This window comes from Juglans regia, chromosome 7, assembly GCF_001411555.2.
Source record: "Juglans regia cultivar Chandler chromosome 7, Walnut 2.0, whole genome shotgun sequence".
Taxonomy (NCBI): Eukaryota; Viridiplantae; Streptophyta; class Magnoliopsida; order Fagales; family Juglandaceae; genus Juglans; species Juglans regia.
The window spans coordinates 17851399-17869049 of record NC_049907.1 but is presented as its reverse complement, the minus strand read 5'-3'; the positions used below and the strand labels follow the sequence as shown (position 1 = coordinate 17869049).

The following is a 17651-nucleotide window of genomic DNA, read 5'->3' as shown; positions in this document are numbered from 1 at the left end:
GACCAAAAGAAGAGGAGAGGCGAAGGTAACGAAGAATACGCTTGACAGCTTGCCAGTGAGCTAGACGGGGATAATGCATATATTGACAAACTTTGTTAACAGCAAAAGAGATATCTGGTCTAGTAAAAGAAAGATATTGAAGGCTGCCAACACCACTACGGTAAAGTTGAGGATCCTCAAAAGAGGGGCCATCAACTGCCGTGAGTTTTGTGTTGGAAGCCATTGGAGTTGAGATTGATTTAGAATGATGCATATTAGTGCGATGTAAGAGATCAGAAATATATTTGTGTTGAGACAGAAATAGACCAGACGAATTTCTATAGACCTGAATCCCTAGAAAGTAGTGTAAAATCCCGAGGTCTTTAACTGGAAAGGAGAGACGTAAAGCCGAAATGAATTCATTGATCAGAGATGTGTGAGAGGCAGTAACAATAATATCATCTACATAAACTAGAACATAGATCGAAACAGAGGCAGTAGAGAGAATAAACAGAGATGAATCAGATGTAGATGCATGAAAATCGAGTTCTAATAATCGTGAACTTAGTTTAGCAAACCAAGCCCTAGGAGCTTGTTTTAGACCATATATCGATTTTCGGAGTTTACACACAAACTGAGGATAGTCAGGATTTACAAACCCAGTTGGTTGATGCATGAAGACATCATCTTCCAGATCACCATGTAAGAACGCGTTTTGCACATCCAATTGATGAAGAGCCCATTTCCGAGTCACTGCAAGAGAAAGAATTAATCGGATTGTAACAGGCTTAACAACAGGACTAAAAGTCTCAGAATAATCAAAACCAATTTGCTGATGAAACCCTTTTGCAACAAGTCGAGCTTTTCGACGTTCTAGGGTACCATCGGCATGTCTCTTGGTTTTGAGAATCCATTTTGAACCAAGAATATTAAATCTCGGAGAAGGAGGAACCAAATCCCATGTATGATTTCGCAAAAGAGCCTCAAATTCCGCGGCCATGGCATCTCGCCAAACCGGGAATTGAGCGGCAATAGTGTAGGATGGAGGTTCCTCCGGAATAGGGGCAGTTTCGGTGAGAGAGGTGGAGTGTTTGGGAGGAGGCCAAGCTATTGTTCCATCTGTGTGAGTGAGAGGACGAGAATGTTGGGTTTTTGATCTTGTGAGCATCGGATGTTGATTGAGGGAAGCTGGGTTGATAGACGAAGAGGGGTTGAGAGAGGGACTGTGCGGCGCTGGAGATAGCGATATGGAGGGAGAACCGGGTGGGTTGATGTCGGGTAGGTCTTGAGCTGGGTTATGCGGCTGGGTCGGTGTAGTATTAGCTTGTTGGGCTGGAGATGAGGACATATGGGTCTGTGTCGGTGTAATCGCATGGGTCGGTGTTGATGGAATCTCATGGCTCGGTGTAGAGTTATGGACTTGGGCTGGAGATGAAGTCACATGGGCCGGTGTCTGAATTTTGGGAGGAGAAAATGCAGAAATGGGTAGAGGAGATTTAGTGGGCTCGGGAGAAGGAGATTGAGCCGAAATAGAAAGGGAAGATGAAGAATTTATTTGAGAAGTGGATGAGTCCGAAACCTGTAATGAGGAACTGGTGTGAGAGAAAGGAAAGTGATTTTCATTAAATCGAACATCACGAGAGACGTAAACACGACCAGTAAGAAGATGTAAGCAATTATAACCTTTGTGATTCAAACTATATCCAATAAAAACACAAAGTTGAGAACGCATATCCATTTTATAACGATTAAACGGACGAAGGTTGGGCCAACAGGCACATCCAAAAATCCGTAAAAAGTTATAATCAGGCTTTTTATTGAATAAAGCTTGAAAGGGAGAAATATTTCTTAAGATAGGAGTAGGCATTCTATTTATTAAAAAAGTGGCAGTTTGAAATGCCTCAGCCCAAAATTTTGATGGAGTTGAGGACTACGCGAGAAGAGATAGACCAGTTTCCACAATGTGACGATGACGACGTTTTATACTTCCATTTTAGGCATGAGAATAGGGACAAGTAATGCGATGAGAGATGCCTATTTTGAGAAGAAGAGAAGAAAATGGACGAAATTCTCCACCCCAATCTGTTTGAACTGCAATGATATTTTTGGAGAATGTATTTTGAACAAATCTAATGAAAGCTAAAAAAATAGTAGAGACTTCAGATTTAGTACGTAAGGGAAAGCACCAAATATATTTAGTGAAATCATCAACAATAGAAAAGTAAAACCTAAAATCATTAGAGGAGAGCACAGGCGCTGGTCTCCAAACATCAAAAAATAAAAGTTGAAAAGCAAGAGTAGACCGAGAGGGAGAGAGAGGGTGGGGAAGAGTGAGATTTTGCTTGAAGGCAAGCATTACAAAGTAAAGAAAGAGGTGTAGAGGTGATGGGAAGATTATGTTGACGAATGGTCAAAGAAGTAATTCGAGGAGACGGATGTCCTAAACGTGAATGCCAAATTTGAGGAGTAGTCCTTTCACCAATGAAGGCTTGAGGTTGAGTAGAAGCAGTTGATCCGGAAATGAGCTCATCACTTGGTGGAAGAACATATAAGCCATTCTTAACAGTGCCCTGAAAAAGTACTTCCTGAGTGTGCAAATCCTTCACAAGAAAACCAGAAGAGTTAAATTCAAAAAATACAGAGTTATCAACACAAAACTGACGCACAGATAATAAGTGTTTAGTAATAGAAGGAACATGAATTAAATTGTGGAGAAGGAATTTGCCATTTGGTGTGGGAAGAAGGTCGGCTCCAGTGTTTTGAATGGGAAGAGACGACCCATCACCAATATGCACTTGATCAGGTCTATTGTATGGTGTGGACTCCAGATTCAAGTTGGAAAAATCAGCCGTGAAATGATTTGTAGCAGCAGAGTCTGGAAACCACTGATTTGACGAAGAGGAAGGAACCGAAGTGTAATTGGCTATGAGGGATGGAGGTGGAGAAGGTTGATAGTTGTGGGTGAAGCGATGAAAACACTGGAAGGCAGAGTGACCGACTCTGGTACGGATTTGACACGTCGGTTTGTGTTGATTCTGAGAAGAGAAAAAGTTAGGAGACCCAGTATTAGCGGTTCGGGCTCCTCCTTGACCACGTCGATACCCACGGCCACGACCTCGAGTAGACGGACTGGAAGATGGACGGAAATTGGTGGAATTAGCAGAGAAGGACGCGACAGAGAGTGTCGTTTGGGTCTGATGAGCAAGTCTTGATTCATGGTTTAAAAGGTAGCTAAAAACCTGAGAAATGGATAGAGGTTCGGGTCTCGTGGTGATGGAAGACACGACAGATTCATAGTCGGCTTCTAAACCAGTCAATAGGTAGATGATAAATTCATGGGAAGAAAGGGGATGACCTGCAGAGGAGAGTGAGGAGGCTAGAGCTTTAGCTTTGTGAAAATATGCGGAGATAGTGTCTGATCCTTTCTTGAGTGTAGCTAATTGGTAACGAGTTTGCATCAGATGGGCAGTGGACTGAGCCGAATAAAGATTGGTGAGAGTGGTCCAGATTTCATGGGAGGTGGCACAATCAACAACTTGGGAAAGAATGTTGTCGGTAAGAGAGGAATAGAGTGCCGAAATGACCATTTGATCTTGTAGAAGCCAGGAGCTGTGGGCTGGGTTGGGTTTATCATCGAGAAAGGGAGGAGGAGAAGGAACCGAGCCATCGATATAGCTATAGAGTTGATGGCTTTTGAGAAATGCAAGAAGCTGAGCTTTCCAAAGAGGGAAATTATCGGTGGAAAGCTTTACAGTTATAAGATGAGCAGCGGCATTGGTGAGGGAAGGATTCGGTGATGGAGAGGGGGCCATGAGGAAGGAAAAAAAAATCCTATGCGGCTCTATGATACCATGAAGAGAAATGTAAAGCTCAAATGAAGACAAAGCATTTGTTGAAATGCCTCAATGGGCGTTAACATTTCTGAAATGGTATTTCCGTAAGTTCCTTTCCTTCATACAGTGCATGACTATTTATAGAAGACTCAGAATACCAAAAATAAATTTACAAGAATATTCTAGAAGGTGCTATAGAGGCACGACCTTGTCATTGTTGCCATTCTGTTGAGAAGTTTGTTGTGCTTTCTGTTGTGGTAGTCTGACAGTAGATGCGTGCTGTGTAGTGCTGTGTAATGGTGGCAAATATTCTGTTGTGCTAACAGTGACCAAAACTCCTCACACGCATAATAATGCTGTCTGATACGACATATAATTGATCGAATTAAGCAAATTACCAGAATTAATAAATTAATTAATTGTTATACATGAGATTCTGATTTCTGAATTAATCATGCAAGAGCATCAACCACATGAATGATAACGTGAAACTATATATGGTCAAACTAGACGCGGTCCTATCATCGATAGAGAAGATAACTGATATGTAAAACAAAGTGATCCGATTAAAGATCCTTAATTAGATTAAGGGTGCGTATGAATGTTGAAGTGAGTTGAGTTAAATTGAGTTGAGATAATAAAATATTGTTAGAATATTATTTATTATTATTATTATTATTTTAGAATTTGAAAAAGTTGAATTGTTTATTATATTTTATGTTGAAATTTGAAAAAGTTGTAACGATGAGTTGAGATGAGTTGAGAGGAGTTTTAGTTCCAAACGAAGCCTAACACTTCTACATTCTTTTAGAATGACATCTAAAATGGAGCAGTGCATGATTCACACAAGTTTATCAAAGTCGCGCTTGGTCCTCATCACGCGCCACCGCACATCCACTCGTGTAACCATGAGTACATGCGTTGTACCATTGAGCTCTTCGGCTTAGCTACGATCTTTCAAAAACAGCATTCACTACCCAATACAGTGTTGTGCGCCACCTGCAGTGAGTCGCTTATGACTAGCTTATCATCTTGACTCTAAGGCTGCGTTTGGATGTTGAATTAAGTTGAGTTGAGATGAAAGTTGAAAGTTAAATAAAATATTGCTAGAATATTATTTTTTAATATTATTATTATTTTAAAATTTGAAAAAGTTGAATTGTTTATTATATTTTATATTGAAATTTAAAAAAATATATAATGATTAAATAAAATGAGTTGAAATGAGTTTGAGATCAGAACTAACCTTATTTTGAACATGTTTCTGCTTTCCTTGTATGAGGAAATGGAGGTAGCAGATATATACGAGAATCTCCAACAAATTAATGCGTCAAAACAATTGTTTGTAGTTAGGGGTGGCAATACCTGGCATGGCTCGTGAACTCAGCATGGGATTAATTAGTAGATTTGGGTTTGATATAAATGAGTTTGGATTAAACGAATTGTACCAATAAGACACGATTAATAATTTAATATACGAGTGAATTGTGGGTCAACCTATGAAACCCACAATCAATCCGTATAACAAGAATAAATTCTATTTTTAACTTTTATAAAAGTTTAGTTTTATATGCATTTTGTTTTTGTTGGGATGTAATATTAATATTAGTATTTGACTACTTATTATTTCAAACTATTGAGCTTTTTTTTGTTAATATGTAATTTTATATTATGAAAATAGTAATTATCTTATATATTCTTAATTTAGATATTGATAATAAAATATTTTATCATGAATCTAATTGTAATTGCGAATGATTTTACATAGTTAGAAATTATATTAATTGGGTTTAAGATAAATAAATATACTAGTTAGCTCAACCTATTTATTTGAAATGAGTTGAAATAGATTAAACAGATTAAAGCGTGATAAACAGGTTGTGTTCGAATTAATCTGTATAGTATAATACTCATGAGTACTTGACCCGTTACAAATATGACTTGTAGCACTCCTGTTATACGATTATAGCTGTTGATTTCCACAACCCTTAATTGAGTCCATTTGTTGGACAACACAAAATGCTTAATGCAGTCTCGTTCTTGGCTATTGCCGTTTTTTCTTTTCTTTTAAGAGAAATTTTATTTGCAATCTTGAGTAAGAGATTGTGTGTACAGTCTCATTGATGAATGATGGTAAAAGAAAAAAATACTATTTTAAAAAGAATATTCTTATAAATTTAATTTTTTTTAATTATAATTATATGAACTTACATAAAAAAAAAATAGAAATTGTATATAGACTAACTCTTCTTTTTAACTACTGTAAATACTATATTATGGCGTTTGTTCAAGGGCACCCAGCCATCCCCTCTTATACCTCTGTTTTTAATTTAATATAATTTGCTTATAAAGAAAATTAAACACTTTCGGAATATTGTGAAGACCAGATCATGATCATGATCTCATACTTCATGATAATGTATCTTAATAATTATGATCGAATTCATGATATATTTTAGAATTCCGATTCGAATAAAAAAATATATGGATCATATGGGTCTACGTGATAATCCTTATTGTAGTAGTACTTATCCACGCGAGTGTGAACATATATTAATTAAATGAATAATTTTATATATAATTGTGAAGTGCGTAAATGTCACGTAATTATTTTGAAAGTGGGGTCAATTATTAAAAAATTAATTTTTTTATGTGGATCTCATATTTTATTTACTTTTTCAAAACGATTTCGTGAAAGTTGCATAATTCACGATTATAAATATATTTTATCTAATTAAATATTCATTAAACTCCAAAAATACGTATACAAAAATATCTTATCCGGACAATATTATAATTATTAATTAGTCCTTATAATAATGGCATGTCTTCTTTATAGCAATGCCGGCTCAGGTGTCTGGGGCAGAACCTTATCCTTTAATCGACATTAATGGATATAATATATCTACATGATTGAAAATGCCTTTGGTTTTAACACTGATCACCACTTAAAGAGGAGGTTATATGTATCATTCATGATGTATCTAGATTTGAAACATCATGTTATTTAATGGAGGTGGTAGGTATCTGAAAAGCATATATATATATATATATATATATATATATGCATGGCGACCGATCGAAGCTCATCATTTAAGTTTGTCTCTTTTTAAGTTATATATATATATGATGTAATATTAATTGACCTCCACATGCATGCTGATCAGTCGTTTGTGCATATTATATGCTCTTATCTCCACTCAATCAATCAAAACCACGATAAATATTGTGGAGAATAATTAATAATAGTTATACCTATATATATATATATATATATATATATATATCACAAGTCATTATTTATAATTAAGCATTAAAAACTTGTTATTTTTTAAACTCATGTTACTACGACAGTATCTTTTTTCTAAGCTGATTGGTGTGTTCCATGAACCAAGAAAATGAACAGTACCTCAATTTCTTAGTTTTGACCGACCGTATTTAGGTCGACATTTGGTCAATAATATTATCAAGATAAAAAAAAGTAAGGTTGTTTTTCAAAGCTAGGAATGGCTAGCTAGCTTGATCATCATCTGCATGCATGCGGATTAATTGTGCATGCAGCTAGCTAGCAATAATATTCTTTGAATTTTGATGTCGCAGCACAGCTAACACTCATCATGATGATGATGTTGATTAGAATGGAATAATGTAATTAACTCGCAGATCATTTTCACTTCATGTTCTGGTTTTGCATCATTAATTGAACATGAAAAAGTAGTTAGTAATTATCAATTAGAATTCTGCATGCATGTTACACATGATGATCATAATAACTTCGATTGTGTTTTTTTTTTTATTGTGTTTTGTTTTGAAATTTAGAAAAGTTATAATACTTATGTAATGTTTAGATAATATATGATTATTATTATTTTTTCAAACTTTCAAACAAAACATAAAAAATAATTGAACTTTTTCAAATTCATAAATAAAATTATATTATAATAATAATTTAATTTTATAATATTTTTATTCAACTTTTTCTCTCTCATTTCTTAAAATTTCATAAAATATCTTATAAATTTAAATTATTTCACTATTATTTACAAATCATCGATCTCATTTATTTAATGTGATCACCATCCAAACAAGTCTTTAAATGACTGACAGAGAATATATATCCCACGTTAAACTCTTGGTAAGTTGGTAACACTATTAATGTCCTAAAAAAATGCATATATATATATATATATTATTTTATTTCTATCTCGAGTGAGGTGGGAATGAGAATTTTTAATTTTATATAAAAATTTAAAATATTATATTTTAATATTATTATTATTTTGAGATTTGAAAATTTAAATAGAGATTTGAAAAAGTTAAATTGTTTATTATATTTTATAAAAAAATTTGAAAAATGTATAATGATGAGATGAAATGATATGAGAATTTTATGTTTTGTCTTGACTCCCAAATCTGCTATACTAGTTTTAAAAAAAATAAAAGAAAAAATAAAAGAAAAAAAGGCTAGCTAACAAGGTTTGAGTTCCGCAAGAAAGTACTATATATGTATAAAAGAAAAACATGCATGAATTATATAATATAATCAAGCAGATACGCACGGAGATGCATATGCATGATCTTATTGGATGTTAATTAATTTCTCACATAATATATATATATATATATATATATATATATATATATATATATATACTAGCAGTAGGTAACGTCCGAGCGACGTTTGCCCTTTTTTTTTTTAATTTTTTTTTATCTAGTGATTGAAGAAGTGTTTTTTTAATAATTTTGTGAATTTTTTACTTTTTTTAAAAATATTTATGATGATTAAAAAAATACATGAAAAAAGGAAAATAAAAATAAAAAAGTGAAATACACATTCAAGACATATTTTTAGGCTACTTCTTCATTAGTTGTAGCAGTTCTTTTTAGTTAATTAAGAATATTATCATATTTAAATTATGTTAAAACTCTAATTATTTATATTGTTATACTTTTTTAAAAATATTTAACAAAATTTCATCATTTATTTAATAATCAGTAAAACTTTATCTTTTATTTAATGATGAGAAATTAGTATTTTATAAATTGAAGTTAATTTTAAGTGTATGATATAATTTTTAAAATTTAATTATCTATTTTATGTTAGTTTAAATCAATATTTAAACTTCTATCGTTTGATTAAATCTGAAAATTAAAGATGAATGGTTGGAATTTAAAACTCAAAAACTAATATTTTTTCCTACTGTTCATAATTACTGTCTATAAACAGTAGCAAACGGCAAAAAATCATGTGAAAAAAAAAAAATTTTGTGAATTTTTAAAAATACATGAAAAAAGGAAAATAAAAATAAAAAAGTGAAATACACATTCAAGACATATTTTTAGGCTACTTCTTCATTAGTTGTAGCAGTTCTTTTTAGTTAATTAAGAATATTATCATATTTAAATTATGTTAAAACTCTAATTATTTATATTGTTATACTTTTTTAAAAATATTTAACAAAATTTCATCATTTATTTAATATTCAGTAAAACTTTATCTTTTATTTAATGATGAGAAATTAGTATTTTATAAATTGAAGTTAATTTTAAGTGTATGATATAATTTTTAAAATTTAATTATCTATTTTATGTTAGTTTAAATCAATATTTAAACTTCTATCGTTTGATTAAATCTGAAAATTAAAGATGAATGGTTGGAATTTAAAACTCAAAAACTAATATTTTTTCCTACTGTTCATAAATACTGTTTATAAACAGTAGCAAACGGCAAAAAACCATGTGAAAAAAAAAACTTTTGTTACTATTACTGTTCATCTATGAACAGTATTTAATATTTACTGTTCATAATTACTGTTTATAAACAGTAGCAAACGGCAAAAAAACCCTGCGAAAAAAAATTTTGTTGCTATTCATTACTGTTCATCTATGAACAGTATTTAAGTATAGGCCGTGAGATATATATAATTAAACAAAAAATACGTCAAATAATATTAGTGTGAAAACGCGCTTAACGACAATGTATGAATGTGGGGAATAATTATCAACGTGGGAGCAATTAAAAGTAGGTCATAAATTATAAAATGCTGCTGCTGCTGCTTCCACAGGTGACCGGTTGATCACTAGGGTACTTGCCCATTAAATTAGAATATAGTTCGTACCAACTAATTTTAATTAATATTACTATATAATAATTTGATTGATGATCTATCTGTACTTGATCATCATGATGATCATTTGATCACTGCAATATATATATATTGTACTATCACGAGGGGATTTAATTAATTAAATTGTGTTGAAAGTTTCTTAATTTTATCAAAAGTTTCAAAATAATTGACCGAACATGTTTAAATATTAGAACGTCGTATATACGTACGTATCAGGTTTTATATATAATATACATACATAGTACTAGTACTTATTTATATTTAATATTATTTCTTAAAGAAGTTGCATGCATGATCAGCGACTATGTCAAGTTCGTACTACTTCAACCTTCAGATCATCATGATCATGATCATCAGTACTTGACATCTAAATTAATTAATTAATTAATTAAAATTATAAAGTATATTATATAGTCAACATGAATATATATTATATATATATCAGACTGACTCATGCAAGAATCAAATTAAGGCTTCGTTTGGATCATTAATTACTCTCAATTCATTTCAACTTATTATTACAATTTTTTTAAATCTTAATACAAAATATAATAAACAATTCAACTTTTTCAAATTTTAAAATAATAATAATATTAAAAAATAATATTCTAACAATATTTTATCATTTCAACTCAACTCAACTCAACTCAACTCATTTCAACTCATTTCAACGTCTAAACTCACCTAAGTTTTCAATTAATACAAGTTTATTAAGGTAATTAAGCTTAATAATAATTTTCAAATGCAAAACTTTTCGAGTTATAAGCTATACATAAATATATATATAAAAGCTAGACTAGTAGTAGTACTACATGCAGCTAGCGTACGTGGTCAACAAATTATAATTTCTAGAAAACTACGAGATATAGGAAACTACTTCTTCCATGATCTACGTTCTGGCCAGCCACCATTAAGATATGATCAAGCTGGGACGTGGAATATTCTCCATGCTACATCATTATTCACATAAGATAAGATACCAGCTAGCTAGCTAGCTTGAATTAATAATTTTTCAGATTATTGACAGCATATAATATAATATTATTAAAAAAAAGTAAATTATTCTAACCAATGAAAATAAAATGCATTAATTAATATAACTGTGCCAAGTCAATAGAAGCATGCACTTATCTTTAACTGCTGGTTGATTTATATATGATATACATCCAAGCTACTGAATTAATTGACCCATTAAATATTCATGTATCATCTACGGCGCGATTATAAGAAAAACGTACACAAATGACATCATCATTCAACTATTTCGACCATGGTTAAAAATAAAATAAATAAATGACTTGACACAAATATTATATATAATAAAACCTTAATAAAGATTTTTTTTTATTATTATTATTAGAGCACATATTATCAAAATTAACCTTGTGATATTATATATAAGAAATAATTATATATAAAAATTATTTTATAAAAATATTTTTTATTTAAAATACATGAATTGTATAAAGAGTGTTGTAAAAGGAATATTTGTATGTCTATTTATATTAAATATATGAATTAATCAGTTATGTATGGATGATGTGATGCTACGTGAAGCCCATGCAATGATAATTAGAGGTTAGCTAGATAGCTAGCACATGATTAATTGTCAAAAGAAGGTAAATCCAAAGAGGAAAATGCTAATTAAAACCGTGTAATATAAGAAGAAAGAACAGTGCAGATATGGTAAAACAAAAGCGTGCACGTAGACGTAGACGTAGGCGTACGTGTAATGTTAGACCAGATGTGGTGTTTGACACGAGAAATGTGTGCGTTCAAGTCATTATCATCTTGTTTCCGTGTGGATTATTTCTTATTTTTAATATTTTTATTTTATTTTATATATTTATATATTTCGTACTAATTAATCAAGATTTAATATTATTATTAGTACTATAAATAAGAGATGACATTGATTATGAAACAATCCAGTTGTGTTCTGTTTTTGTTCAAGGAGGAGGAAGAGAAAGTTTGGCTTTTGCTATAGCTGTGGCCTGTGGCTTCGGCCTTTACAAATTAGTCATCTTTGTCATTTAGGACTTCCCTTCATTTTTGTCTCTCTGCTATCTCGGTCGTTCCCTCGTCTCTCTCTGATCAACCGGTAACGTACGTTTTAACGGTTTCGGAAAGCCAGAAGATTTAGGAGACAGAAAAACAGCCTCGGATTTTGGTTGTTGCTCTCTTTCCGGTCTTATCTTCGCTTTTTATTGAATAAGCAATTAGAGCTTGACATATAGAAATACAGAGAGACAGAGAAAGAAAGAAAGAAAAAAAAAAAGAGAGAGACAGAGAGAGGTTTGTGACTAGGGGGGGTTTACATGGTGAGAAAGGAGGTGGAAAGGGAGGGAATGCGACTGGGGAAGTACGAGCTGGGAAGGACTCTGGGAGAAGGCAATTTCGGAAAGGTCAAATTGGCCAAGAACATCGAGACCGGCCAATCTTTCGCTGTTAAGATCTTGGAGAAGACTAAAATCATTAACCTCAAGATCACCGATCAGGTTTCATCTCTATCTCTCTCTCTCTCTCTCTGTTCCTTTTGATATCCTAAAAACATCATTATTCCTTTCGTTTCTCAATTAATGGGTATTCAAATTTTCTATCTTTCTGCTTGTTTAAAATCTCTTATATACCCAGCATTTTTGTTTCGGTTCTTCAATTAATGGGTTCCTCTGTTCGGTGTCTTTCTGGGTTTCCTTGTGTTGTCTATGTTAATGCTGTACATATAATATATATATGATACTGTTGCAGATAAAGAGGGAGATTGCCACATTGAAGCTCCTCAAACATCCAACGTTGTCAGATTACATGAGGTATATATACATACATGGCTTTGCCTTTGCTTCTTAATTCCTTTCTGCATATAAAGTGCATGCATCCTTCTCTTTATCTTTCATTTTCACCTTGATTTTGTACCATAATGTTTCGATTTGTTTAATGTTCTTGGGGTCTTTTGCCCCATCTCTTTTTTTCTCCCTTTATTCTTTCGTCTCCTACAAGGAAAGGATGAAATATTAATCCCCCCAAAAAAACAATATTTACTGGTATAAGTTACAGCAACAATCCCGGAAGCGTTTAGAGTCTCTTATCCCTTTAGTTTGGTCATTATTCCATAAAAAGAAAAGAAAATGCAAAGACAATGTCATTGCCGGCCATCCTGTCAATGCAATCAAATTCTAGTACTCCTTGTTTTTTTTTTTTTTTCTTTATCCGCAGAGATCTGCATACTCCCTGATCTCCCTCCCACATGAACAGAGACTGTTTTGGCGGTATCATCTCAATAATCAGGACCATTGAATTATGTGAATGTCATCATCCTCAATAATTATAGAAAAAATACTGGGCCCCACGTTCATGTGGAAAAAATTGGCTCCAGATATGATCGTGTGGACAAAAGCTCATGTTCTGAAATTCAATCCATAATTCTAAAAGTCATCTTCATCAGCGGCTGTCCAATCTTTGAGCCAGCTCATTTGCCCATTCATCAAGTCTTTCCCTTTCTCCAAGTTCTGATCTACTTCACCAGCCACGTGTATTACACGATTACCATATGTCATCAATAATGCTTAATTCCTAATTAATAATATCTATCAATCATGAGTAAATAAAATTAATCACCCCTGACCAAACAACTTTATACTTAAAATTGGGCGGCATAATTTGCGGTATCTTTTGTTTGATTATGATGGATACGATAATCGATCGAGAATAATGTTTAGCTTGCACATAATGTTTAGCTGTTAGGTACCTTAATGCTGCAAACGATGCTCCTCTTTTATTTTTGGAAAATGCTAGAGCTCCCGCTGGGGCTCCCGCTGGAGCTCTAGTGTATTTTTTTATGTATATTTTTTAATTCTTTTTTTTATGTAGATATTTTTAATGATTTTAAATATTTTTAAAAAATAAAAAAATTTATAATATTATTAAATAATACTTGCTTAATCACGAAGTAAAATATAAAATATTTTTATATGATTTTTTATTTTACTTCGTGATTAAGGAAGTATTTTTTAATAATTTTTTTTTACTTCTTGATTAAGAAAGTGTTTTTAATAATGTTCTAAATTTATTTTATTTTTTAAAAAATATTAAAAAATATTAAAAAAATTATATAAAAAACAACTTAAAAAAAAATACATACAAAAATATACTACAGTCTCAGCGGGAGCCCCAGCGGAGCTGTAGCACGATCCTTTATTTTTATCCTCCCGCATTGATTGATTGATTGATTGATTGATTGATATGGACTTGATTTGTATACATGAGCTGCTCCCCCCTTGACTTTAATCTATTCAATCGAGGAACATGTAATTTCATTAGTTTAGAAGCTTAGACTTTGGACCACATGACTTGTAGACTTGTAGTACTTAAACAAGGTTAATTTCCTGTCTCGTCAACCGGCATATATATGCATGTTGATGCGTTAGATACAATACTCCAATAAATAGTTTTATATATAGAAGTCACTTTAATAAAAAGCAACTTAAAATATGACATGTCAATTAACGTAACGTCGAAGATAATTAGATTTCGATATATTTTTAATACTGCTTCATGACTTAGCTAGCAAGATTCTTTTATGGCGCTCATCATCAACATGATAATTCTTGATCATGAGGAGCTAGCTGCTAGCTGCTAAGCAATCATTATGATGTTCTTGCACTTATGCTTTACAGTACTATCACAATTACTGATCATGTGCAGGTGTTGGCAAGCAAAACCAAGATTTATATGGTGTTAGAGTATGTGACTGGCGGGGAATTGTTCGACAGAATTGTAAGCAGCTTCAGCTAGCCATTCATGCATGCATTTATATATATTGATCAAGGGTTTCTTTCGATCGTCTGTTTACTTTTTAATATTTTAATTTAATATTAATACTGAGTTTGTCGTTTAATTTATTACAGGCTTCAAAGGGGAGACTTAAAGAAGATGTAGGGAGGAAGGTCTTTCAGCAGTTGATTGACGGAGTGAGCTACTGCCACACTAAAGGCGTTTTTCACAGAGATCTCAAGGTACGTTACTTCCTGCATATGTAATAAGCTTTACCACGGGCCAGAAAAATGCATGCTACGTATTAGTGTTATTATTATTCTTTAATGCTTGTAATTCTAATACCGTTGTTGCACTTATTCTGAATTGTAGCTAGAGAACGTTCTCGTTGATGCTAGAGGGAACATAAAGATATCTGATTTTGGCCTCAGCGCCTTGCCTCAGCATTTTCGGGTACATATATAGCTGATCTCCTGCCCAATCCGAACTTTTTTGTCTGTTTTTTAAGTTCCGAGTCAGTATAAAGAACTCACCTTTTTACAAGATGTCCTGAGAATCATGGAGGGTTTATCTTTTTAGTAATTCTGTAACTAATCAATTTGTCTTTCACTAAAAAAAAAACAGGGTGATGGTTTACTGCATACAACCTGTGGAAGTCCCAACTATGTTGCTCCTGAGATTCTTGCAAACAGAGGGTATGATGGTGCCACCTCAGATATATGGTCGTGTGGCGTTATCTTGTACGTGATTCTCACAGGACAGCTTCCTTTTGATGATAGAAATCTCGCAGTTCTCTATCAAAAGGTATGGTGGATAATTGGGTCAGTACTGCATGATATTTTGCATGGGTTACACCATAACTGAAACCTTTTATTATTTTGTGTTTCGTTCGTTAATTTTGAGGTTGTCATTCTTTTTATGGGATTTCAGATCTTCAAAGCAGATACTCAGATACCCACATGGCTGTCACCGGGCGCTCAGAACATGATAAGGAGAATTCTCGATCCCAATCCCCTTACCCGGATAACTACGGCAGATATCAAAGCAGATGAGTGGTTTAAGCAGGGCTATTCTCCTGCAAATCCAGATGATGATGAAGATATACACATTGACGATGAAGCATTCTCAATTCATGAAGTGGTATGATGTTGGAAATTCTCTCCTCTTTCTGCACCATCCTTTCAGGCTATTTAATTGAATGCTTCGTCCTATATATATACTGATAAGGATTATTCTTGCCATACATAGCCATCAGAAGGAGAGAAGAGTCCTGGCTCGCCAACTCTCATTAATGCCTTTCAATTGATTGGAATGTCATCGTGCTTAGATCTCTCTGGCTTCTTTGAGAAAGAGGTGAGATTGGAAATCGCAAATTAACGCTCTGAAAGTACAATGTTTATACCAATCATTTCAGAAAAAAACTGAATGCCATATATGCAACATTTTTGGGTTATTGTAGGATGTCTCTGAAAGGAAGATCCGATTTACATCCAATCACACCGCGAAGGATTTGCTCGAGAAGATTGAGAATATCGTGACAGAAATGGGATTTAGCGTTCTTAAGAAAAATGGAAGGGTATGTTTTCTTTGTACTAGATTGTTAATTTCTCTCTTTTTTTTTTTTTTTTTATCCATCTAGGAAATAATTTCGAAGCTCTAAATTATTAATGTCAATGACAGGATTGGCAAGCTATTTCTAAAAAGTCTGATAAAAAGTGATGCCTTATGTTTCTGTCCATCCTTTTCTTTTCTTCAGTTGAAAGTGATGCAAGAGCACAAGGGGCTTAAAAGTATGGGTAGTCTTTCAGTTGCAGCAGAGGTATAGGATTGAAAAACTGGAACTAATTTTGTTCTCGAAGATACATACATTTTATCCCATTTTTTTTTTTCTAGTTGTCTCAAGTTATCATTGTCTCTATATTTATGTGAACAGGTGTTTGAGATAAGTCCATCCTTGTACGTAGTTGAATTAAGAAAATCATATGGAGATTCTTCAGTTTATAGACAGGTACTGTCTCTCTCTCTCTCTCTCTCTCATTCTCTCATGTGTGTTTGTATTTAATGGGCCTTATGTTTGATATGTTGTGCAGCTGTGTAAAAAGCTATCGAATGATTTAGGAGTTAGCCCAAACCGAGAGCTGTTGACTGCCGATTTGTGAAGGGTTGCTTGTTAGGTCAAACGACATGGGATGTCTGCCTTTGCAGAGAAATGAACAAAGTCCAAACAGTGTAATTTGTGAGATTTTTAACTTTCTGTTACATCTCAAAAGGCAAGTAAATATCGAGTGTATAGATTGGAAGAACCGATCGACTCTGTTGCAGTTCTAAAACCCATGGGGAAGATATAAGAGTAACTCTTATACCCACTATTTTCATTTCTTCTTCAATTTTTTTATGAACTGGCACGCTGGAACTTGTTTCAGTTTCATGCTTCCAAATGGAATTTATCTGGATTTGGTTCTTGTAAAAAATTTCACGTACGGTTCAACCTCAAAATCATTACATGTCAAAAGAAACTAATCTAGCACATTTGACTTTCGGTGTCATCCTTTTTGTTTCATATTTCCGACAAAAGAAAGAAACATTAACTGCAGATACAACAAATTAGCCGATGTAGCCTCAGCTGCTCTGTGGTATGACTCCTGGGCTTAAAGCGTTTTCATTAGAGTTTCGTCTTCTTTTTACTCATAAATATTACCAACTTCAATCGTCACTACCATTCTCTCTACGACTTCAGATTCTAGTCAAAGAACAAAAGATGAATATCCTTGTGGTTGAGAGCCTGGGTAACAATTTTCTTTTAAGGCAAGTAGTGCAGCCTATGCTTCTGCATAAGAGCGGATCAATGCTTTTTGAGGTTCTTAGTGTCCATGCTTGAATGAACTTCGCCTGCTGGCAAAGGATGGTCTAATAGTTGCATCATAATTCAGCAGAAAGATGT

General features: G+C 33.0%; 1 protein-coding gene across 1 annotated transcript; it reads left to right on the top strand.

Moving 5' to 3' along the window:
- The first annotated feature begins 11878 nt into the window (after window positions 1-11878).
- Window positions 11879-17181, top strand: LOC108981583 (CBL-interacting serine/threonine-protein kinase 1). Its single transcript, XM_018952815.2, is given in 13 exon segments — window positions 11879-12438; window positions 12689-12728; window positions 12731-12750; window positions 14642-14713; window positions 14845-14952; window positions 15083-15163; window positions 15335-15514; window positions 15641-15850; window positions 15959-16063; window positions 16170-16286; window positions 16467-16529; window positions 16644-16718; window positions 16801-17181. Coding segments are annotated over 13 exon segments (1320 nt in total). The 5' UTR covers window positions 11879-12258; the 3' UTR covers window positions 16870-17181.
- The last annotated feature ends 470 nt before the right edge of the window (window positions 17182-17651 follow it).